The sequence below is a fragment of the Thunnus albacares genome, chromosome 12 (assembly GCF_914725855.1).
Source record: "Thunnus albacares chromosome 12, fThuAlb1.1, whole genome shotgun sequence".
In the NCBI taxonomy this organism is placed as follows: domain Eukaryota; kingdom Metazoa; phylum Chordata; class Actinopteri; order Scombriformes; family Scombridae; genus Thunnus; species Thunnus albacares.
The window spans coordinates 29725544-29742619 of NC_058117.1; the positions used below are offsets into that span (position 1 = coordinate 29725544).

The window sequence follows — 17076 nt, forward strand, 5'->3', positions numbered from 1 at the left end:
TAGTAAACATTCCTTAGACATTTGTAACGCTTCATATCGTAATAACAGTAAAGGTGTTTTCAGTGAATTTTCATCTTGCGTCATTTGCGCAAATTTGACAACAGTAAACACACCGAACTGTACGGACCATGGATGTCTAATAAGAGCTGGATAGGGCGCCGCCGCTGTGCCTTGCTGACAATGTTTCCCAGTGGCCACTCGCGGTATTGCAGCGAAAAATCCCCCTGCGGCTTTTTCTCCATAGACCACCATTGAAAAAGAGACGCCTGTAGCTGTTGTCAGGACACCTGGAACTGCAAATAACGTCAATTATGACTCTTTCTATTATGAACGTTTGATCCATGGAGGTTTTATGTTTGTAAAACTTTCCTCGAGCTGAGAAAAGTGATTTAAAAATCCGTGACGTCATCACAATGTAAAGTCTGTGGGCCTAGCAGGAACTTGTGGGCGGGGCCAGCGGGGGAAACACTGCTGTACATATTCAGTGGGCCGCACAACGTGGAAGCAAACCCGGAAGCTGGAAACTTTTTTTGGCGTATGCGCCAGGCGAGCAATTCCTATAAGACTGAATGGACGCCATTTTTAGTCCGGTATCCGGCTCCTATAATACATCCATGGTACAGACGTTAGCTGTAAGCTAGTTAGCAACAGACACACCAACTGTCTCCTTTTTCCTCTCATCTCTGTATATTAATGAAGTAGATTCATGAATCTCCAGGAAACGTCTTACCATCAATTTGTGCTCCTCCAGGCAAATTTGGTTATATTTATGTCTCTTTATTGACTTTCTATGCAATCATTCTGCCTCCAAAATTCACAGTAAGACTTTTATTTTTATAAATGTTAAATAAGCTTCTGAGTGTCTAAAAGTTTAGAGCACACATTGGGGTTTTTCTCATTCACTTCAATGCATCTACTGGCCGCAAGAGGAGCTGTAACTTAAAACTTAAGTCCCTGTACTTGTTGTCAATACGAGAATCAATTCCTTGTTTTGTTGGTAACCAGAGATGCTCACCACAGCTTCAGGAGAAGATGGATGGAAAGTGTTTTTTTGGTACGTTTGTTGCTGGTTTAATGTGTTGGGGTGTAAAAACATGACGGTTCCCGTCTTCTTCGTATCAGATCTGTTTTACTCACATCGTGGTTTCCCGTTCTGGCAGGAGATCTGAGCGTTGAGCTTCCTCTCCGACCTGCAGCCCATAGAGCTGATCTGCTTCAGGCAGCAGTGATGGAAGAAACAACACCTGAAGAAGAGCAGCAGAGGAGAGGAAGACGTTTAAAGAGCTTGTTAGATTTACATTGCAGTTGTCATATGAGTGTTGGTTTTGTTTGTATCTTGTTCTCTATGAGCACATGCAGGAGGATATAAGGTGGTAACCATAAAACACAAAGAATAATATGTTTTTGGGACATTTGCATGCCAAAGTGCACATTTGTGATGGTAAATGAAACTGCCAGTTACCTCAAAGATTGGTTAAATTTGTGTGAATGGAGGGTTTGTTTCATGCTATTCTACCGACAGCTGGTGGCGGTAACATCAGCAGTACACCAGGAGAAGAAGAAGCCAAAGAAGAAGAAGAAGAAGAAGAATCAGAAGAAGGAGCAGAAGAAGGAGCAGAAGACGAAGCAGAAGAAGATGCAGATGCAGAAGAAGAAGAAACAGAAACAGAAGCAGAAGAAGAAGCAGAAGCAGATGAAGAAAAAGCTGAAGCAGAAGCAACAGAAGAAGCAGAAGAAGAGGAAGCAGAGGAAGAAGAAGCAGAAGAAGAAACAGAAGAAGAAGAAGCAGAAGCAGAAGAAGCAGAAGAAAATGCAGAAGAAGATGATGCAGAAGAAGAAGAAGAAGATGCAGAAGCAGACAACACGAAGAAGATGCAGAAGCAGAAGAAGAAGGAGCAGAAGCAGAAGAAGATGAAGAAGAAGCAGCAGAAGAAGAAGACGAATAAGCAGAAGAAGAAGAAGAAGCAGCAGCAGCAGCAGAAGACTAGTCACAAATCTGGATGTTTCTCCACAGATTCATGACAGACAGTTTTGTAAAAGGGATCAAAATCGATGCAGCAGAACCAGAGATATCGTTTTTTTTATTCCACACAATCTACTTCCTCGTCATAACCTGGTGCCTACATTACCCACAATGCAAGTGGCTAATGCAGCCTGTGGCTACAGGGGTCTGGTAACATCACTTCTTTCTACCTCTGAACTCCAAAATTGTTTCATTTTCAAACTTGTAGTCTTCAGCCCCCAACTGATGTTGAGTCAAGTGACATCACTTGAGGCAATTTATCAGATTTCACAGCAGCTCCGTCTGGAGACGCACGTGGAAAAACGATGGCGTTCTCCTGAGGAGACAACACTGTCAAACACCCCCTTTAAAATTTCTGTTTCATTATATTTGATTAAGTACAATGTTTCACACCCAAATTGGCTCTTCTGCAGGTGCAGAAGAAATTTTAAAAGGTTCGACTGTGTTTTTAAACTCAGCACTTGGACTTGAATGTAAATATCACAGTTTACAGGAAAACTCCTTTTAATTGTCTCCAACTCACATATCTCAGTTTCCTTCACCTTTCATAACTAAATCTAATCTGCACACTTTTCTTCACTTGATTGTATCGTCTATAACATGTCGTCCTTTTCTCCTGCAGCCTCCGACCTGTCCAGCTGGTCCAGAGGTTGACCGCCGCCCTCCTGTCCACAGTAGCAGCCGTACATCTCGTACTCATGCGGGCATCGTCCCGTCAGACAGTGAAGCATCTCCCCCAGCGCCGCCATCTCCCGCCTGGCTCGCCCGTCGCTGCCGTACACGGTGAAGGAGCGGCTGCATTCTGTGGTGAGATCACAGGTCAGACCGCAGTTATTAATGATATTAATCAGAAAGGGTTTTAGCAGAATGTTTGTTATTAAAGTGCTTCACACAGAAGCTGCAAAACTCAGATTAAACATGAGATTTTAAAAATGTCTGCTGGTTTTTCCACATTTAAATGATCAGGCAGGATAAACTAGAGCTGATGGACTCCAGACAAAACAATATACTGCATATACTGTACATATATATCATTACTGTTTTAATTTAATTAAGTTTATTATACATCCTTCCTCTTTTTAAACATATTTTAATATTTCAACTGGTTAAATCGCCTGCTCTGTCCTTTCTTTACACTAATTAAGCAACTTTGAGTTGCAGTTTGTGTATTAACGATGCTACATAAATAAAGTTTATTATTATAATTATTAAAGGAGCAGTCATAGGGGACATTTTAAATGCAGGAAAACAATCTGAATATGTTTGACTGTTGGGAAGAGGCTCGTTCACCTTTTGTATCGTCTTTGACAAGTTGTGAGTAAAGAAAAACCTTAATTCCACCACAGAAGAAAGAAACAGTAATTCATCTTGTTTACCTCTGCTGTCCGGTTGTAGCTGTATGTCTGTCAACCCAACAGACTCCAGCAGGGACCAGGCGAAGAACGGCACCGTCCTCTTCTGAGCCACATCCCAGTCTGCCGTCACACAAACGTGATGTGTGATTATAGATTTTATATTAATACTTTGAAGCAAAGTAACTACTAACTACTGCGTTCAAATAAATGTAGGATAAAGTATCATAAAACTGAAATATTCAAGTAAAGTAGAAGTTCAGTACTTGAGTAAATGAATAAATTCCTGTCTCTCTACTTTGAATTGTAAAACAATTAGTACTGTGCTTATGTACAATTTAGAGGTACTTGTTCTGTATATAAAGTAGTGTAAACTAGCTCCACCTCCAGCAGCTACAACAGTAACATGCTGCTCTAACACTGATGCTTCACTATTAATAATCTAATGATGTCATATATAATAATATATCAGTCAGAGGGACCAAACCACTACTTTTACTGCAATACTTTAACTACATCAAGCTCATAATACTTATGTACTTTTACTGCAATACTTTAACTACATCAAGCTCATAATACTTATGTACTTTTACTGTAATACTTTAACTACATCAAGCTCATAATACTTATGTACTTTTACTGCAATACTTTAACTACATCAAGCTCATAATACTTATGTACTTTTACTGCAATACTTTAACTACATCAAGCTCATAATACTTATGTACTTTACTGCAATACTTTAACTACATCAAGCTCATAATACTTATGTAATAGAGTATTTGTACGTTGCTGTATTGGTTCTTTTACTTCAGTAAAGGCTACATTCTCTGATTCTCCATCTTAAAACAGAATAAACATATCAGTTTGACTTTTCTAGCGTTAGTGGTGTATTAGCTCTTTTTCTGTTATAATTATGCAGCTTGCTCCTCTTTATTGGAGAGAATGTGAATTTATTGTTAATGTCAGTTGTGGGCGAGTGTTTCTTCTGGCTGTCATTAAAGGTCATAGATTATTTCATTTAACTTCTACATCCCTTCAAATATAATTAACATTATTGAACCCCTGAGAGAAACCTGCGTAATTTATTCATTTTATTTAAATTTCATTTAACCTGGGGAGTCAATGAAGAGGCCAAACAGGAAGACGTTTGGGGACTTGGAGAAAAGAGAAGGTAAGAAAGAAAAACGCTGCTTATATTTAGTCAATTTTAAAGAGTTTTACCGTCTGTGTCTTTCTCCTGCGAGCTGTCTGTCAGTTCTCCGTCCTCACATGGAGGTTTGTCTGTCGTTCTGGTCTTTTCCTGTCTCTCCTCCTCCTCAGATTCGGCCGCGGTCGTTGTGGTTCTGGCGGACGTGTCAATACCTGATCGTGGTTTGATGGAGGTGAAGGGTCTTCCTTGTGTCACCTGGGAAACGGTTCTCGTGGAAGATGTGGTTGTTGTGGATGTTTGAGGCTCCTGAACTGCAACAAGACAGAATCAGTCAGTGAGTTTAGATGCTTTTAAATGACCCGTTTACTGTCGGCTTTCTGAAGTCGGTACACTCAGTCAGAAGCTTCAGAAACCTCCTCCCTCCATCAGATAATGGGGGGGGGGGGGGGGGGGGTAACTTTCCAAAAACGGACAATCTGACATTCACACCCACTTCACACTGTGGTTGATCAGCTGTGCGGATGTGAGAACGGAGTCAGGGCTCTGTTTCTGTCACTTTTCATATGAACAGCCGAGTGCAACACTATGAGTGTCTTCCAGAAGAGACAGGCTGAAAATATTCACCCTTATCTCTTTATTCAAACGATATCTCTCTCCTCTCTATGATGGCCGCCTGCGAGTGTAGCCGTCTGGAACAACTGTAAACACGTATGATGTGATCCGACAACACATCGAACAAACCAGCTCTGACGAGTATAAACCAACCATAAAATGACATACGTACAAGAAACCAGTGACAGGTTTCCATAAACTCTTAAATGTCTTCGTGTTAACCGGAGCAGTGCTTCAGGACGAGTGTTCGTGCATGCCGTTAAGATCTTCTGAACATTATTCTGTTATGTTCTGCAGGGAAGTTCAGTTTTATATCACAGCAGTCTAAGTTAAGACTCCAGTTTCAACATGTTAAATAAACTCCCATAATGTTAAAACAAGCTCACTATGGCTTGTAATGTATCTTCTGACAGCAGCCATGTTGGCTGTTGTGACCTCAAGGCTTAAAGGATACGTTTATAATGAAGGAACATGTCACCCGGTGCAGCGGTGTGGCTCACTGATGTGTTTTTAACAACAACGCAGGTCTACAGCACAGAGGAATAAGATATATCAGGCTTTGGATACACACACAATACTTGTTAGTAGATCAGTTAATTGTTTGTTTGGATCCAAACATGAGATTTGTTGCCTATAAGAAACGTATATAAAATCAGCAGACATGTCCTTTAATCTGCCCAGCTGTCTCATGCAAATGTTCCTGACAGTTTAAGTGATTCTGACACTTTCTGCAACAGATGCAAATTTCCAAGATGGTGCAAAAGGTTTAATTAATTCCACTCACTTGATGTGCTAATGATATGCTAATTAATTTCCCAAAGATTTTTTTCCAGGTGAACTGCTGCTATGCTGGAGCGGCCTCACCTTGGCTCAGGGGACGGAGAGGAACAGCAGCTGCAGACGGTGTGAAGTCTTCCCATGAACCGTCAGCAGTGGTGGGCGACGCGGCGCTGCTTCTGACCGGTTTGGTTTCTGGGAGCGAGCTTCTCGTTGGAGACTCTGTTGTTGCCCTGGTGATAATCTCTGGGTCCGGGAAAGTGGCTGCTATCACAGTTCACAAACAGATTACAGAGTGAGGAGGGGGGGGGTTGGGTTTTCCTGGCTTTATATGGAAATATAGACATTTCTGCACCAGTGAGCTGACCTTCAGTCTCCCTCAGAGAGCTTGCGTTCTCCTCGACATCCTTCTCTCCTCTCTGCTCTGAAGCTGAAGTCGGTGCAAAGGTGACACTTTCTCCACCTGAAGAGAGCACAGATGTAAGATATTAATACATTAAACCACGCAGAAAGAAAAACTAACTTTCTTTTTTCTTCCTGTTTGTGGTAATTTATGTGTGGAGTGAGCCCCTCCCCCACCCCCTCCTCCCCCCTCCACCCTTCAGGCCTCAGACACCTGTCAAAGCCTCCGTGTGTAATTATAGACGCCTGCGGGCATTGAGAGGAAAATAAACACTTAAGCACTTAAATGTCTTTTACCTGACAGCAGGAGTTTGACACTTAATTAAATCATCTTGCAGCTCACTGTGTTTTTCTTTCAGCTACGGAGGGAATAGAACCTCCAACTCCAACAGGAAGTGCCTTGCTCTGAACATTTATTACGAGCAGTCAGACCGGAAATAAACCAACAGTTGATCCAGATTATCTGGAGGTCAAAGTGGAAGCAGGAAGTGGATCTGTAAACTGTGATGGATGGTTATTATTAACCCGTCTGTCTTTAATAGTTTCACTAAATTAACTTGTTTTTATTCACCACTTAGGTCCAATTGTTTCTACTTTGCCCTTCGTTGGTTTAATGTGATGCTACTGTCAGTGAAACTCGACACTTCCTGTTGATGTATCACATTAAAATCTAACCAAGAGAGCCACTGGGAGGCTTTTAATGTGAAATGTCTCCTCAGGTAGTGCTGAGTTTCATTCACATGAGCTTAAAGATGACATATTCTGCACATTTCCAGAGAGGAATCAGCTGGAAGTAATTAGTGAGAGCAATATTTCTGTTTAGGGATGCACAATATTGGATTGTTGCCGATATACGATACTGATATATGCACATATTTTTTCCAGCTGGCTGAGGAGACTATTACACATGCAATCATAGATTGTACTAAGTATGATCAAGAAAGACAATATATGAAGGGAGAACTTGGGAAGACTGGAGTTCAGGAGCTCAGCATTAAAACTTTAATGAACCTGCCCAGTGGGAGCAGCAGTAGAGTTTTCATTGAGTTTATTAGACAGACAGGATTGATGTGTAGGATTTAATCTCTGGTCCACACTCCAGAGCAGAAGGTGGCGGTAATGCACCTAATACGCTGGTTGCCAACCGCCGTTATAAACCAAAAAGACCCCCCCCCCCCCCCCCCCCCCCCCCCCCCCAAAAAAAAAACAGAGTGGTACATCCTGTCAGCCGAGGTGTTTCCTCTGCAGGCTCCACTTCACTCAAGCTGCTCGTCAGATCAGCTGCTTCTTCCCACTTTAACCTGAATAACAAAGTGGTGGTCGATGCTCTGGAGAGCCAGGGCTAACGTTAGCTGAGAGGCTAGCGGAGCGTTAGCTGCAGCATGGCCAGAGGGAAGCACAGCCAGCTAGCCTCTCAGCTAACGTTAGCCTCGGCTCTCCATGTGGATTCGATCAGAGCATCGAGCCCCGGTTTGTTATTCAGGTTAAAGTGGGAAGAAGCAGCAGATCTGACGAGCAGCTTGAGTGAAGTGGAGCCTGCGGAGGAAACACCGGGACCATCAGGGTGAAACAGTCGTGCAGGGAAGCACAGTCAGACGGAGGAGAAGGCGACAAATCGGCCTCATAATCAGCAGAAATGGCCGATGCTGATATTTCATTTTAGAGCTGTTATCGGCTGATACCGATGACGTGCCGATACTTAATGATGATAAAACACACGTATAAATCAGAGGAAGTTAGGAATAAAGGCCTGTCTCTGATATAAGCCTGTTTCAATAAAATAGAATCTCCACTCACCCTGCTCATCTGATGCTTCCTGCTCCCCTTCATCATCATCATCATCATCATCATCATCATCATCATCCTCTTTTCCATCTTCTTCCTCCTCTTCCTCTCCTTCTTCTTCAGATGACATCAAAGACGTCGTGTTGGATGTGGGTGGAGTTCTGATTGTTGGTCTGATCAGTGATTTTATGACTGAACCTGCAGAGACGTCAGATAAAATTAACTGACAATTCATTTAAAATATTCAACTATATGTAACAATAAAACACAGTTACATTAAAGATGTTTTAGTTCAACAAACAAATCTTTAGTTGGGGAGAATTTTACAAATGTTTATATTAATATAATTTTTGGAGCTTTATAGCTTATTATTGCACTGAAACTGTTTCTGTCTATTTGTATTTTATCACGTTATTTAAATATTTTATTCTTTTTTTGCCTGACGTTCTAACTCATGACTGCCTTATTTCAGCACTTTGAATTTATTAAATATTTTTTGTAGTATGTTTCTGTTTTTCATGATCAATCCTACGTAGACGTTTCTTTTAGTTGTTGCAGTTTTGGAGCTTTTTGTTTCTGTCTTGACAATTTTGTTTTCATTTTTATTTAATTATTTAACTTAACGTCATATTTGACTTGTTTTGCTTTTTCTTGTTTTATTGATCAAAGTGATTTTAAATCGCTGTTTGTTTTACTGTTGCTGTTGTTGTCAGTAGCAACCACTGGAAGCTGATGGGAAGTATAAGTTATATATTTATCAGTAAATGCAGTAAAAATATTTTTTAAAATGGAAGAAATACAGTATAAAGCTTCATTCAACTGAAGCAACATCTAGATTTTTTTTTTTTAAGTTACACAAAATTCTACCAAACAGACAAACAGTTTATTCATTAACCTTCCTCAGATGACTCCGCCGGAGCGGTTGACGTCAGCTCTCTGGGAGTTGTAGTCCTCAGAGGAGTTGTAGTCCGAGTGGACGGTGTGACGTCGGTGGGGTGTGATGATGATGATGATGATGATGGTGGTGTTACAGTCTGAGTCGTCTCCATGTTTTCATCAGCAGAGCTCAGTGAGGAGAGTTCGGTCGTCTCCTGTTCTGCTTCGCTCAGAGTTTCTCCGTCAAGGTGGAACGAATCTGAAGCTGCGACACAGTTTGAGAAGCGTTTGATGTTTTGTCAGTGTGTTTGTTTTATAACTGTGATGCTATAAAATGTAAATAAAACATTTGAAACACAACTACACTGAAATAGTATGATTTGGTTTAAGTCTTAATATTTACATGCAGGAGCTTGTTATGACTAACAGAGATATTGTCATAATATGTTTCTCAGTTGTGTTCAGAAAAGCAACTTGAAACACTGATTTACACTTATGGTTATGACATCACAGTCATAAACGTCATGGCTGAGTTGTGAGAAAAACCTCTGCTGCTCCTTTACAACTCCAGTAAAGAAATATTAAAAAATATGACATCAGAGAAGCAGACAAGTTGTAAACAAATCCCATTTTATCTAAACCAATTACTCGGAGGTGAAATTAAACTGAAACATCTGTAATAATCGTCCACTGTATTGTAAAAGTGTACGTACGGTAGGTCAAAGTTTAAACAGGAAGTCATTCACCAAAAGCTTGCAGCTGATTGGTTGATAACTTTAATGTTACTTTTAGTTGTTTTCTAAATAAGTGGAAAACAGTTTTTTTTATATATAAAAGCATCTTTGTGACATGAAATCCTGCTTGTGCTACTGAACATTACATTTCATAACATTAGACACTATAAGCTCTATGTGTTCACACCAGACCAGCTGAGACTGTAGCAGCAAAACCCTGATTAATATCTAAGTAATTATGAATTCATATAGTTTGAGGATTGTGTTATTTCTTCTTCAAACATAGTTATTTTAAATGTAGATTGTTCAGAAAGTCACACAAGACAAATGTTTTTCAGTCAGTTTTTCTTTCTGTCGTCTTGTTTTTGTTTTTATTTTTCCATAGAGATAAAATTAATCACTTCCTGTATGTCAGAAAAGAGCAAACAGACTGTTTAGAGAAGTTTTCATGAGCTAAACATCTGATGAATCACTGTTCAGTTACAGAAATCATGAAAACATGATCACGTCATCACAATGTTTAAAAAACAACTGCTTCTTTCTATAAAAGTCTAGAGTACATTCCTGTTATCAATCAGAGAGACAGACGGTATTATTGGCTCACCCGCGCTGCGTGCTGGAGGATTGTGGGTCGTCTCTTCCTGCTCGAGCTCCTCTTCCGTCACAGTTTCATTCAAATCTGTAAAAGCAGCAACACATTAGAGACCAACAGGAAAAAAAAAACGTCTGAGCCAAGTGAGTCATCGAGCGGCGGGAGACAAACAGCGGGGAAATTATTTCTGGTGTTTTTGGAAGCTAAGCTACATGATGGTCAGCGTCTGCCAACATGTAATTATGAGCAGCTTGGAACAAAAAACAAAAAAAAACCCAACACAAGCCAGAAAAGTACTTCAGAGAGAAACACAGGAAGTACGTTCAGATGGAAAATAATATTTCTGTTTTTACCTTTAGAGACAGAACTCAGGTGCATCTTCTCTTCTTCTTCTTCTTCTGTCTCCTCTGCACCACCGGTACCTTCCTCAAACTCCTCTGAGGATAAAAAAAAGAGAAGAAGAAGCACAATAAACACACAGAGATGGTAGAAGTGTCCAAGATCACAGAAAATGATTGTATCGGTAAAAAAATATGAAATGCTTTTAACTCTGGTGTAACACAAACATATATCTGTTGAATTATACTGGAAGTTAGTAGAAATTGTTTAATCTGCTTCATTTTCTGCACTACATTATTTTCTATTGCCATTTATACTCCTCATACATACAGTCTATCTATGTGTTTGACTGCCAACAAAATAATATATTTCAACCTTGTACCTGAATTAATCTAATAATAAAATATATTTGAACCCCTCCTTTAAAGAGAATAATAAAGTAAACCTAAACAGAGGCTAAAATAGAAGCTTTGTAACTGTTTTGTAGTGTCGTAGTGTCATCGTATGATTAGTGATCACACACACTCACACAGTTAGCCGAAACACTACAAACCACTTCTGAATATCTGAATACAAAAACTTTTGCCAGGATAGTTTTTTATCAGCAGTTTTTTGTTGAGGTGTATAATTAAAATATGCATATAATGAAATACATGTCTTTTACAGTCCATAGAGGGGGGCAAACCTGCTCATGCTGAAGCTCACTATAGGTGGTGCTGCAGCAACCTGCTAAATTTGACTAAACAAATTAAAAACTGAAATTTTCCACAATTCACACCTAAAATTCAAAAATGAGCATAACTGTCTAATTGCAGATTCAGATGCAGGTTAAAAACATTTCAACATTTAAAAAATGAAATTAAGAGGATTGTTCATCCTTGGCAAGAACATTTATCCACCATCATGACCGACATTCCCCACATGGAATAATATGATTTGATTTTCACTGTGTTATATAACAACTCTGCATCTTTTACAGCTTGGACCACATATACAGGAGTGTGTTAGACCCTTCTATCTTTAAAGGGGACCTATCATTGCACATTTCCAGCTCTATACTTATATTCTGGGGCTCTACTGGATCATCTTTGCATGATTCACAGTTCAAAAAACAGCTTATTTATCTTATACTGGCTCTTTATGCAGCCCCTCAGTTCAGCCTCTGTCTGAAACAGGCTGTTTTAGCTCCTGTCTCTTTAAGGCCCCGCCTCCTGATGAGCCCACTCTGTTCTGATTGGTCAGCTTCAGGAAGCTTCTGGAGGCTACGTAAACAAACTATAGTTTTTTCCACTTCTTTTTCTTCTTCTTTACTTTAAAATGTCACCTTCTCAAATACATCTGTATATATTCAAGCCAGAATCCGATCTGAAATATGACGGTTGACAACGTGAGCAACACATAGAAAAACCTTAGCAACAACCTTAGCAACCAAGGCTATGGAACAGAATAGCACAAATCTGATGTCAACTCATCGGCGAGGTACAGTATAATAAATAACAGAAAACTATAAAAAGCATCATAGGTCCCCTTTAAATCCTGCAGGGTTGGCCCCTCTGCCTGTCCCCCGTGTTCACATCTGTGACCTGCAGCCAATTAGAGATCGTACCCGCAGGCGTCAGCGGGAGGGGCGGCAGGCCCGGCGGTGGGGTGATGAGGTCACTGTCCATCCCGGCGGTGTCACTCTGGTTATCTACTCTGCTGGTCATTAGCAGGTCCATCTCTGCTGGTCAGACACAAAACAAACCAGACTTCATTTAAGAGTCACAGCTCAGATACAGAAAGTTGTTGTTTTTCTGCCTCATGTTTGAGTGTTTATAACAGAAACCTGCATCACTCCATCGTATTTAAATAATTAATAGATTTAAGGAAATGTAAATCGCAGTGGTCTCTTTGTAAACACACTTGAGGATAAAAGCTGCTGGATGGTGGATTTTTAGTCATGTTGGTCAATCCATCACTTTGGTCCAGATGGAAATATCTCAACAACTGTTTCATGGACTGACTTTATATTTAGTTCAGACATTCATGGTTCCCAGAGGATGAATCTTAATGATTCATCCTAATTTTTTCTCAAGCTTTGAGGTTTTGGCATGTGGTTTTTGATGATTGGGTTCACTTGTTAAATCTATGGTTACACACTATATATACTCTTACATTCATACACACACTATATCACACCTATATGCTGTTGTATACATAAGAGCTGCAATGATTAGTTGATTAATTGATGATGAGAAAATTAATCGGCTACTATTTTGATGATCTAATAATTGTTTTAGTCTTTTATTTTAAGCAGAAATGACAACTATTTGCTGGTTTTAGTTTCTCAAATGTGATGATTTGAAGCTTTTTTATGTCATACATGATAATAAACTGAATAACAAGACGTGTGAAGACGTCACCTCGGTCTCTAAGAAATTATTTTCACTATTTTCTGACGTTTTATAGAAAGACTCTGCTCTGAGTTTTAGTTTTGTGTTTTGTTTTTTTATTACTTTATTTGTGATGTGAAGCATCTTTTAGTTTCCTTTTATTATAAATAACATTATTATTGTTACAATCTGAGAAAGGAACATCACTTTTTTATAAACTGGCAACTCATAAACATGTATACAACCTGTGATGAGAGTCATCGTATTAGGCTGCAGATTTTCATTATCAATTAATCTTTTGGTTTCACCAATCTATTAGTCCATAAAATGTCAGATAATAGTAAATGAAATAAAAATAATTAAAAAAAAACAAAGAGAAAAACAGCAGTTTATCATATTTGAGATGATGAAATCAGAGAATTTACATTTTAATAAGACATAAATGATTCATTTTCTGTCAATTAAATAGTATCATAATGTTTTCTTTTTGGTTGTAAAACAGGTAATAAATACTTTGAGAGCTTCCATATTAAATATGATTTCATACACATCTGACAGCAGTGAATGAATTCCACAGTTTGTAACTACATGTTCATATCAGTTTTATCATTAAACACGTCCCAGCATCTGTCTGTTTGTATCCCAGAAGCTCTTCAGGAATAAAGAGAAGAGTCTATCTTCTCACTGAATTCTCACACTACAGTTTCAAAGACTCAAGCATCATAAAACTCTCACAGCTAAACTTAAAATTCTTGTTTTCCCCTCTTGAGATGCAGAGCTGTGCTGAGTGTAAACACAGAGCTTTACACACAAACAGGGCTGTTACCTGCTGACAGGAGGGAAGAGTTGGAGAGCAGGAAGCTCAGTGACTCGTTCACTGCTGAGAGAACATCTGGAAATAAAAAGACAAGGACGAGTTCAGACCAACAGATACAGGAGGAATAAAGTATGTGTGTAAATATTCTCCACAGTGTCAGTTCAACAGAAAGCCTGAGGCTGTTTGAACTTCAGTGATCACAGGATTAAACTATTTCACTAATTAAAGATGCTCAACATAAACCGAAGTTCCCCAAAATCCCAACGTTTTCTCAATGTTTGGATATTTTGAATTTAATTTGTAGGACTGTGTTGTAAAAAAAATCTCTTTATACTCTTTAATACTCGACATGAAACATCAACAAAGGTGCAGGTGAAGCTGATCTCAAGGAACTTTTCCTCTGAAGCCTTAATAACCTCCTCTTCCTCAACTTCTCCTGGTTCTTATTGAGAGTACAGCATCTATATTTGGAGCTAAAGGATCAAAGGAACTCTGTACAATCGTTGTTGGTTTTTTTCCCAGCTGTGTGTGGGCGGGAAGCTGCAGGATTAAACTTCAAGAGGTCACTGTTTTAATTGGCTGAGAGCCACAGAAGTGTTACTCAGCTATCTGCGTTTCTACCCGAATCGATCGCTTCCTCGGATGCGACGTCGCTGACCAGCTCGCAAACCGACGCGGCGTCCCTGCTAACGCGGCGTCATTCGATCGGGTGTTTCAGTTGACGTCACTCAAGACTCACCTGCTCCTCTGAAGGCTTCGTCGGTGCCGCTGAGCAGATCTGAAACAGAATCAGACTAATGAGAGATTCAGTCTGTTGTTCGGTCTCTGTTCTGTCAGGCAGGAGCAGTGTTAATGAGCCAGACTGCTGCTGTTACACAATATACTGTGTGAACTTTATTTATGATTTAATATAACTCAACTCAAGCAGCAGCCTCAGCTACAGCATGTTTTATATTTTACTTTTTAAGGTTTGAAAATGTGCTTACTGTATCCCAGTTTACTGCACATTTAGAGCTGAGTCATTCAATAATATATCAGGCAATGATAATATTGTACCATGTTATAAGATTAATATAAAGATTAATATAAAGTAGCATTAAAGCTGATCTGACTCTTCTGGCTGATTGAGATTAATAGTCTCTACATGTCAGCCATCATGTTCTCCTTACTAATGATCTCTGGTTTATAATGTACAAATCGTTTTCTAAAATATTTTCTGTAATATGTAGAGAGATAATATATTTAAAGATCCCTCCAGACAGGTTTTTCCGCAAAAAAAACTCAATTACGTTGTAAGAAACTACATCTCCTCCTTCATGTAAAAACCCAGAATCTGTTTATAAGTTTCATTTTAAAGGCTGAACTGCCAACTGAAGGACCTTTTCCCCAAATATATTTAAGATATAATTAGATTTTGTCCCTTCTCCCCAGTTTTATCTGCACTTACAGTATTTTTCTGTTGAATATACAGACAAAGCAGTGAAATAAAAGGAGGTGAATAGTTGGAACTGGTTGATATGTTTGACGTTCTGCAGGATGTTTGATCTCCTCTGAAGTCACCTGTTTGATTTGCAGCGGAGCAGGACGACTCAGCGAGGCCTCTTAGTGAAGAGTTGTATGAGCTCTGAGTCATGCAGTCAATGGCGGCCTGATCGCATTCACAAAACCTCTGCTGGCACCGATCAGCAGCGTCTCAGAGAATAAAACAAAGACCGTAAATTAGTGCATATCATTCATAGACAACACAGAGATGTAATACTCATTAATCATGTTGCAAAACTTCAGGATCAGTGTAAAATATTCATTTCGTCTTATGTAACAGTGGAAATAATGTTGAAGTTTCTTCCATTTCTTCTCTATTAAAGGGTTTTTTGGGGTTTTTTACTTATTTGAATGACGGTCTAAGGATAGAGGATGTTGTATTGATCTAGAGTAGTTCCTCTGCAGATTTTACACCTGCTTTTCCAAGACATTACATTTCTGACACAGTTTCCTGCCACAGTGGTCAGTCTGGTCGGTGGCTATTTCCATTCCTTCCACCCATATTTTGCACATTTAAAATAGAGACGCCTTAAAATACTTATTGTATTAGCCTGAAGACGCTATTTTCAGCACTTTTCTTCCATTTTACCGGCGTAAAACCTCAGTGGAGTCTTTTAGTAAATAAGAAGAAATACAGTTTGGCTGTTTAGGGCCTAAAGTGTGGCTTCAAACCCTCAGTAAATATCCCTGTACGAGTTTTACCACAGGTGGTGTTTGCTGCTGAACAGGTGAAGTTGTTTGGCAGGAGAGGCAGCTCCTGTCTGCAGGGGGCAGCGTTCTGGTAACACAACCTGTGAGTCTCACAGCAGCTGCAGCAAAGAAGAAAAGAAAGAGGTGATTTTTACCAACAGAGAGAGAGAGAGAAACTCAAACTGCAGTAAAATAACATACAACCAGTTGAGAGATATGATTATATATTTATCAGAGACATCAAAGTCACACCATCAAATGTCACAAATGGTGGAGCTGAACTAACTGACAGCACGCATTTGTAGTTTCAAGCCACACAAATCTTTTATTTTCAGACTTCATATGTTGAAGGTACGTCAACTTCAGCTGACAGAAACAATTAGTATAAAGAGCTTTAGTTGCTAAATAAAGACTTTGGTCAAGACATCTTTGTCAGGTGTCAAAGAGGAAGAGTAAAACATCATCCATCTCATCTCCAAACTGTGCTCAATGTGGCATTTTGGTGGCAGATACTGAACGGTAGAGCATCAGATGTCCATTAATCTAAAGAATAAACTTTTTGTGTGCTCTTTAACTGACATGTCTACAGTTCAACCAGCATTTGGATGAATTTTGAGGCCTGAAGAGGTGAAACTATTTACTGAATCAAAAAGCAAAGTCGCGAAGGTGAAGGTTAGAGGAATCAACAGAGGTATATTTTTGTGTCGTCCTCTTTTCTAGCCTTGCAATCATCACATGAACCATCTGATTTACGCTGAGGGAGGCTGGAACTACAGGTGGGGAACCACCGATATATAAAATGTGTACTCCCTCACAGCACAAAATGAATATCAGTGTCTTCTTAATCGATACCATTGACTCGCCAATTTTTAAAAGCTTCACGTTCCTGCAAACAAAACCCTCCAGCCCACTTTACACACACACCTGCAGCCCGCCGCTGAATTCGATTAAGCCACCATGCTGTATTTTGAATTCAGCAGCCGCTGCAGCCGCCTCCTGCTGGGATCTGA

General features: G+C 39.6%; 1 protein-coding gene across 9 annotated transcripts in view; it reads right to left on the reverse strand.

Annotated features, from left to right (window-relative positions):
• The window catches only part of oc90 (otoconin 90), a 49994-nt gene that overhangs the window by 23960 nt on the left and 8958 nt on the right, over positions 1-17076 (reverse strand). For 4 of the 9 annotated variants that reach the window (XM_044367674.1, XM_044367675.1, XM_044367667.1 and 1 more), the window contains 15 exons: positions 16079-16185; positions 15395-15526; positions 14574-14612; positions 13844-13909; positions 12252-12368; positions 10660-10743; positions 10319-10393; positions 9000-9245; positions 8117-8302; positions 6285-6380; positions 6005-6184; positions 4600-4839; positions 3400-3498; positions 2654-2825; positions 1138-1244 (listed from right to left, as the gene is read on the reverse strand). In XM_044367674.1, the coding sequence (XP_044223609.1) occupies positions 1138-1244; positions 2654-2825; positions 3400-3498; positions 4600-4839; positions 6005-6184; positions 6285-6380; positions 8117-8302; positions 9000-9245; positions 10319-10393; positions 10660-10743; positions 12252-12368; positions 13844-13909; positions 14574-14612; positions 15395-15526; positions 16079-16185 (1946 nt within the window). The remainder of the gene's footprint in view (positions 1-1137; positions 1245-2653; positions 2826-3399; positions 3499-4599; positions 4840-6004; positions 6185-6284; positions 6381-8116; positions 8303-8999; positions 9246-10318; positions 10394-10659; positions 10744-12251; positions 12369-13843; positions 13910-14573; positions 14613-15394; positions 15527-16078; positions 16186-17076) is intronic. The other 5 variants (XM_044367673.1, XM_044367672.1, XM_044367669.1 and 2 more) reach the window with 5 other exon arrangements.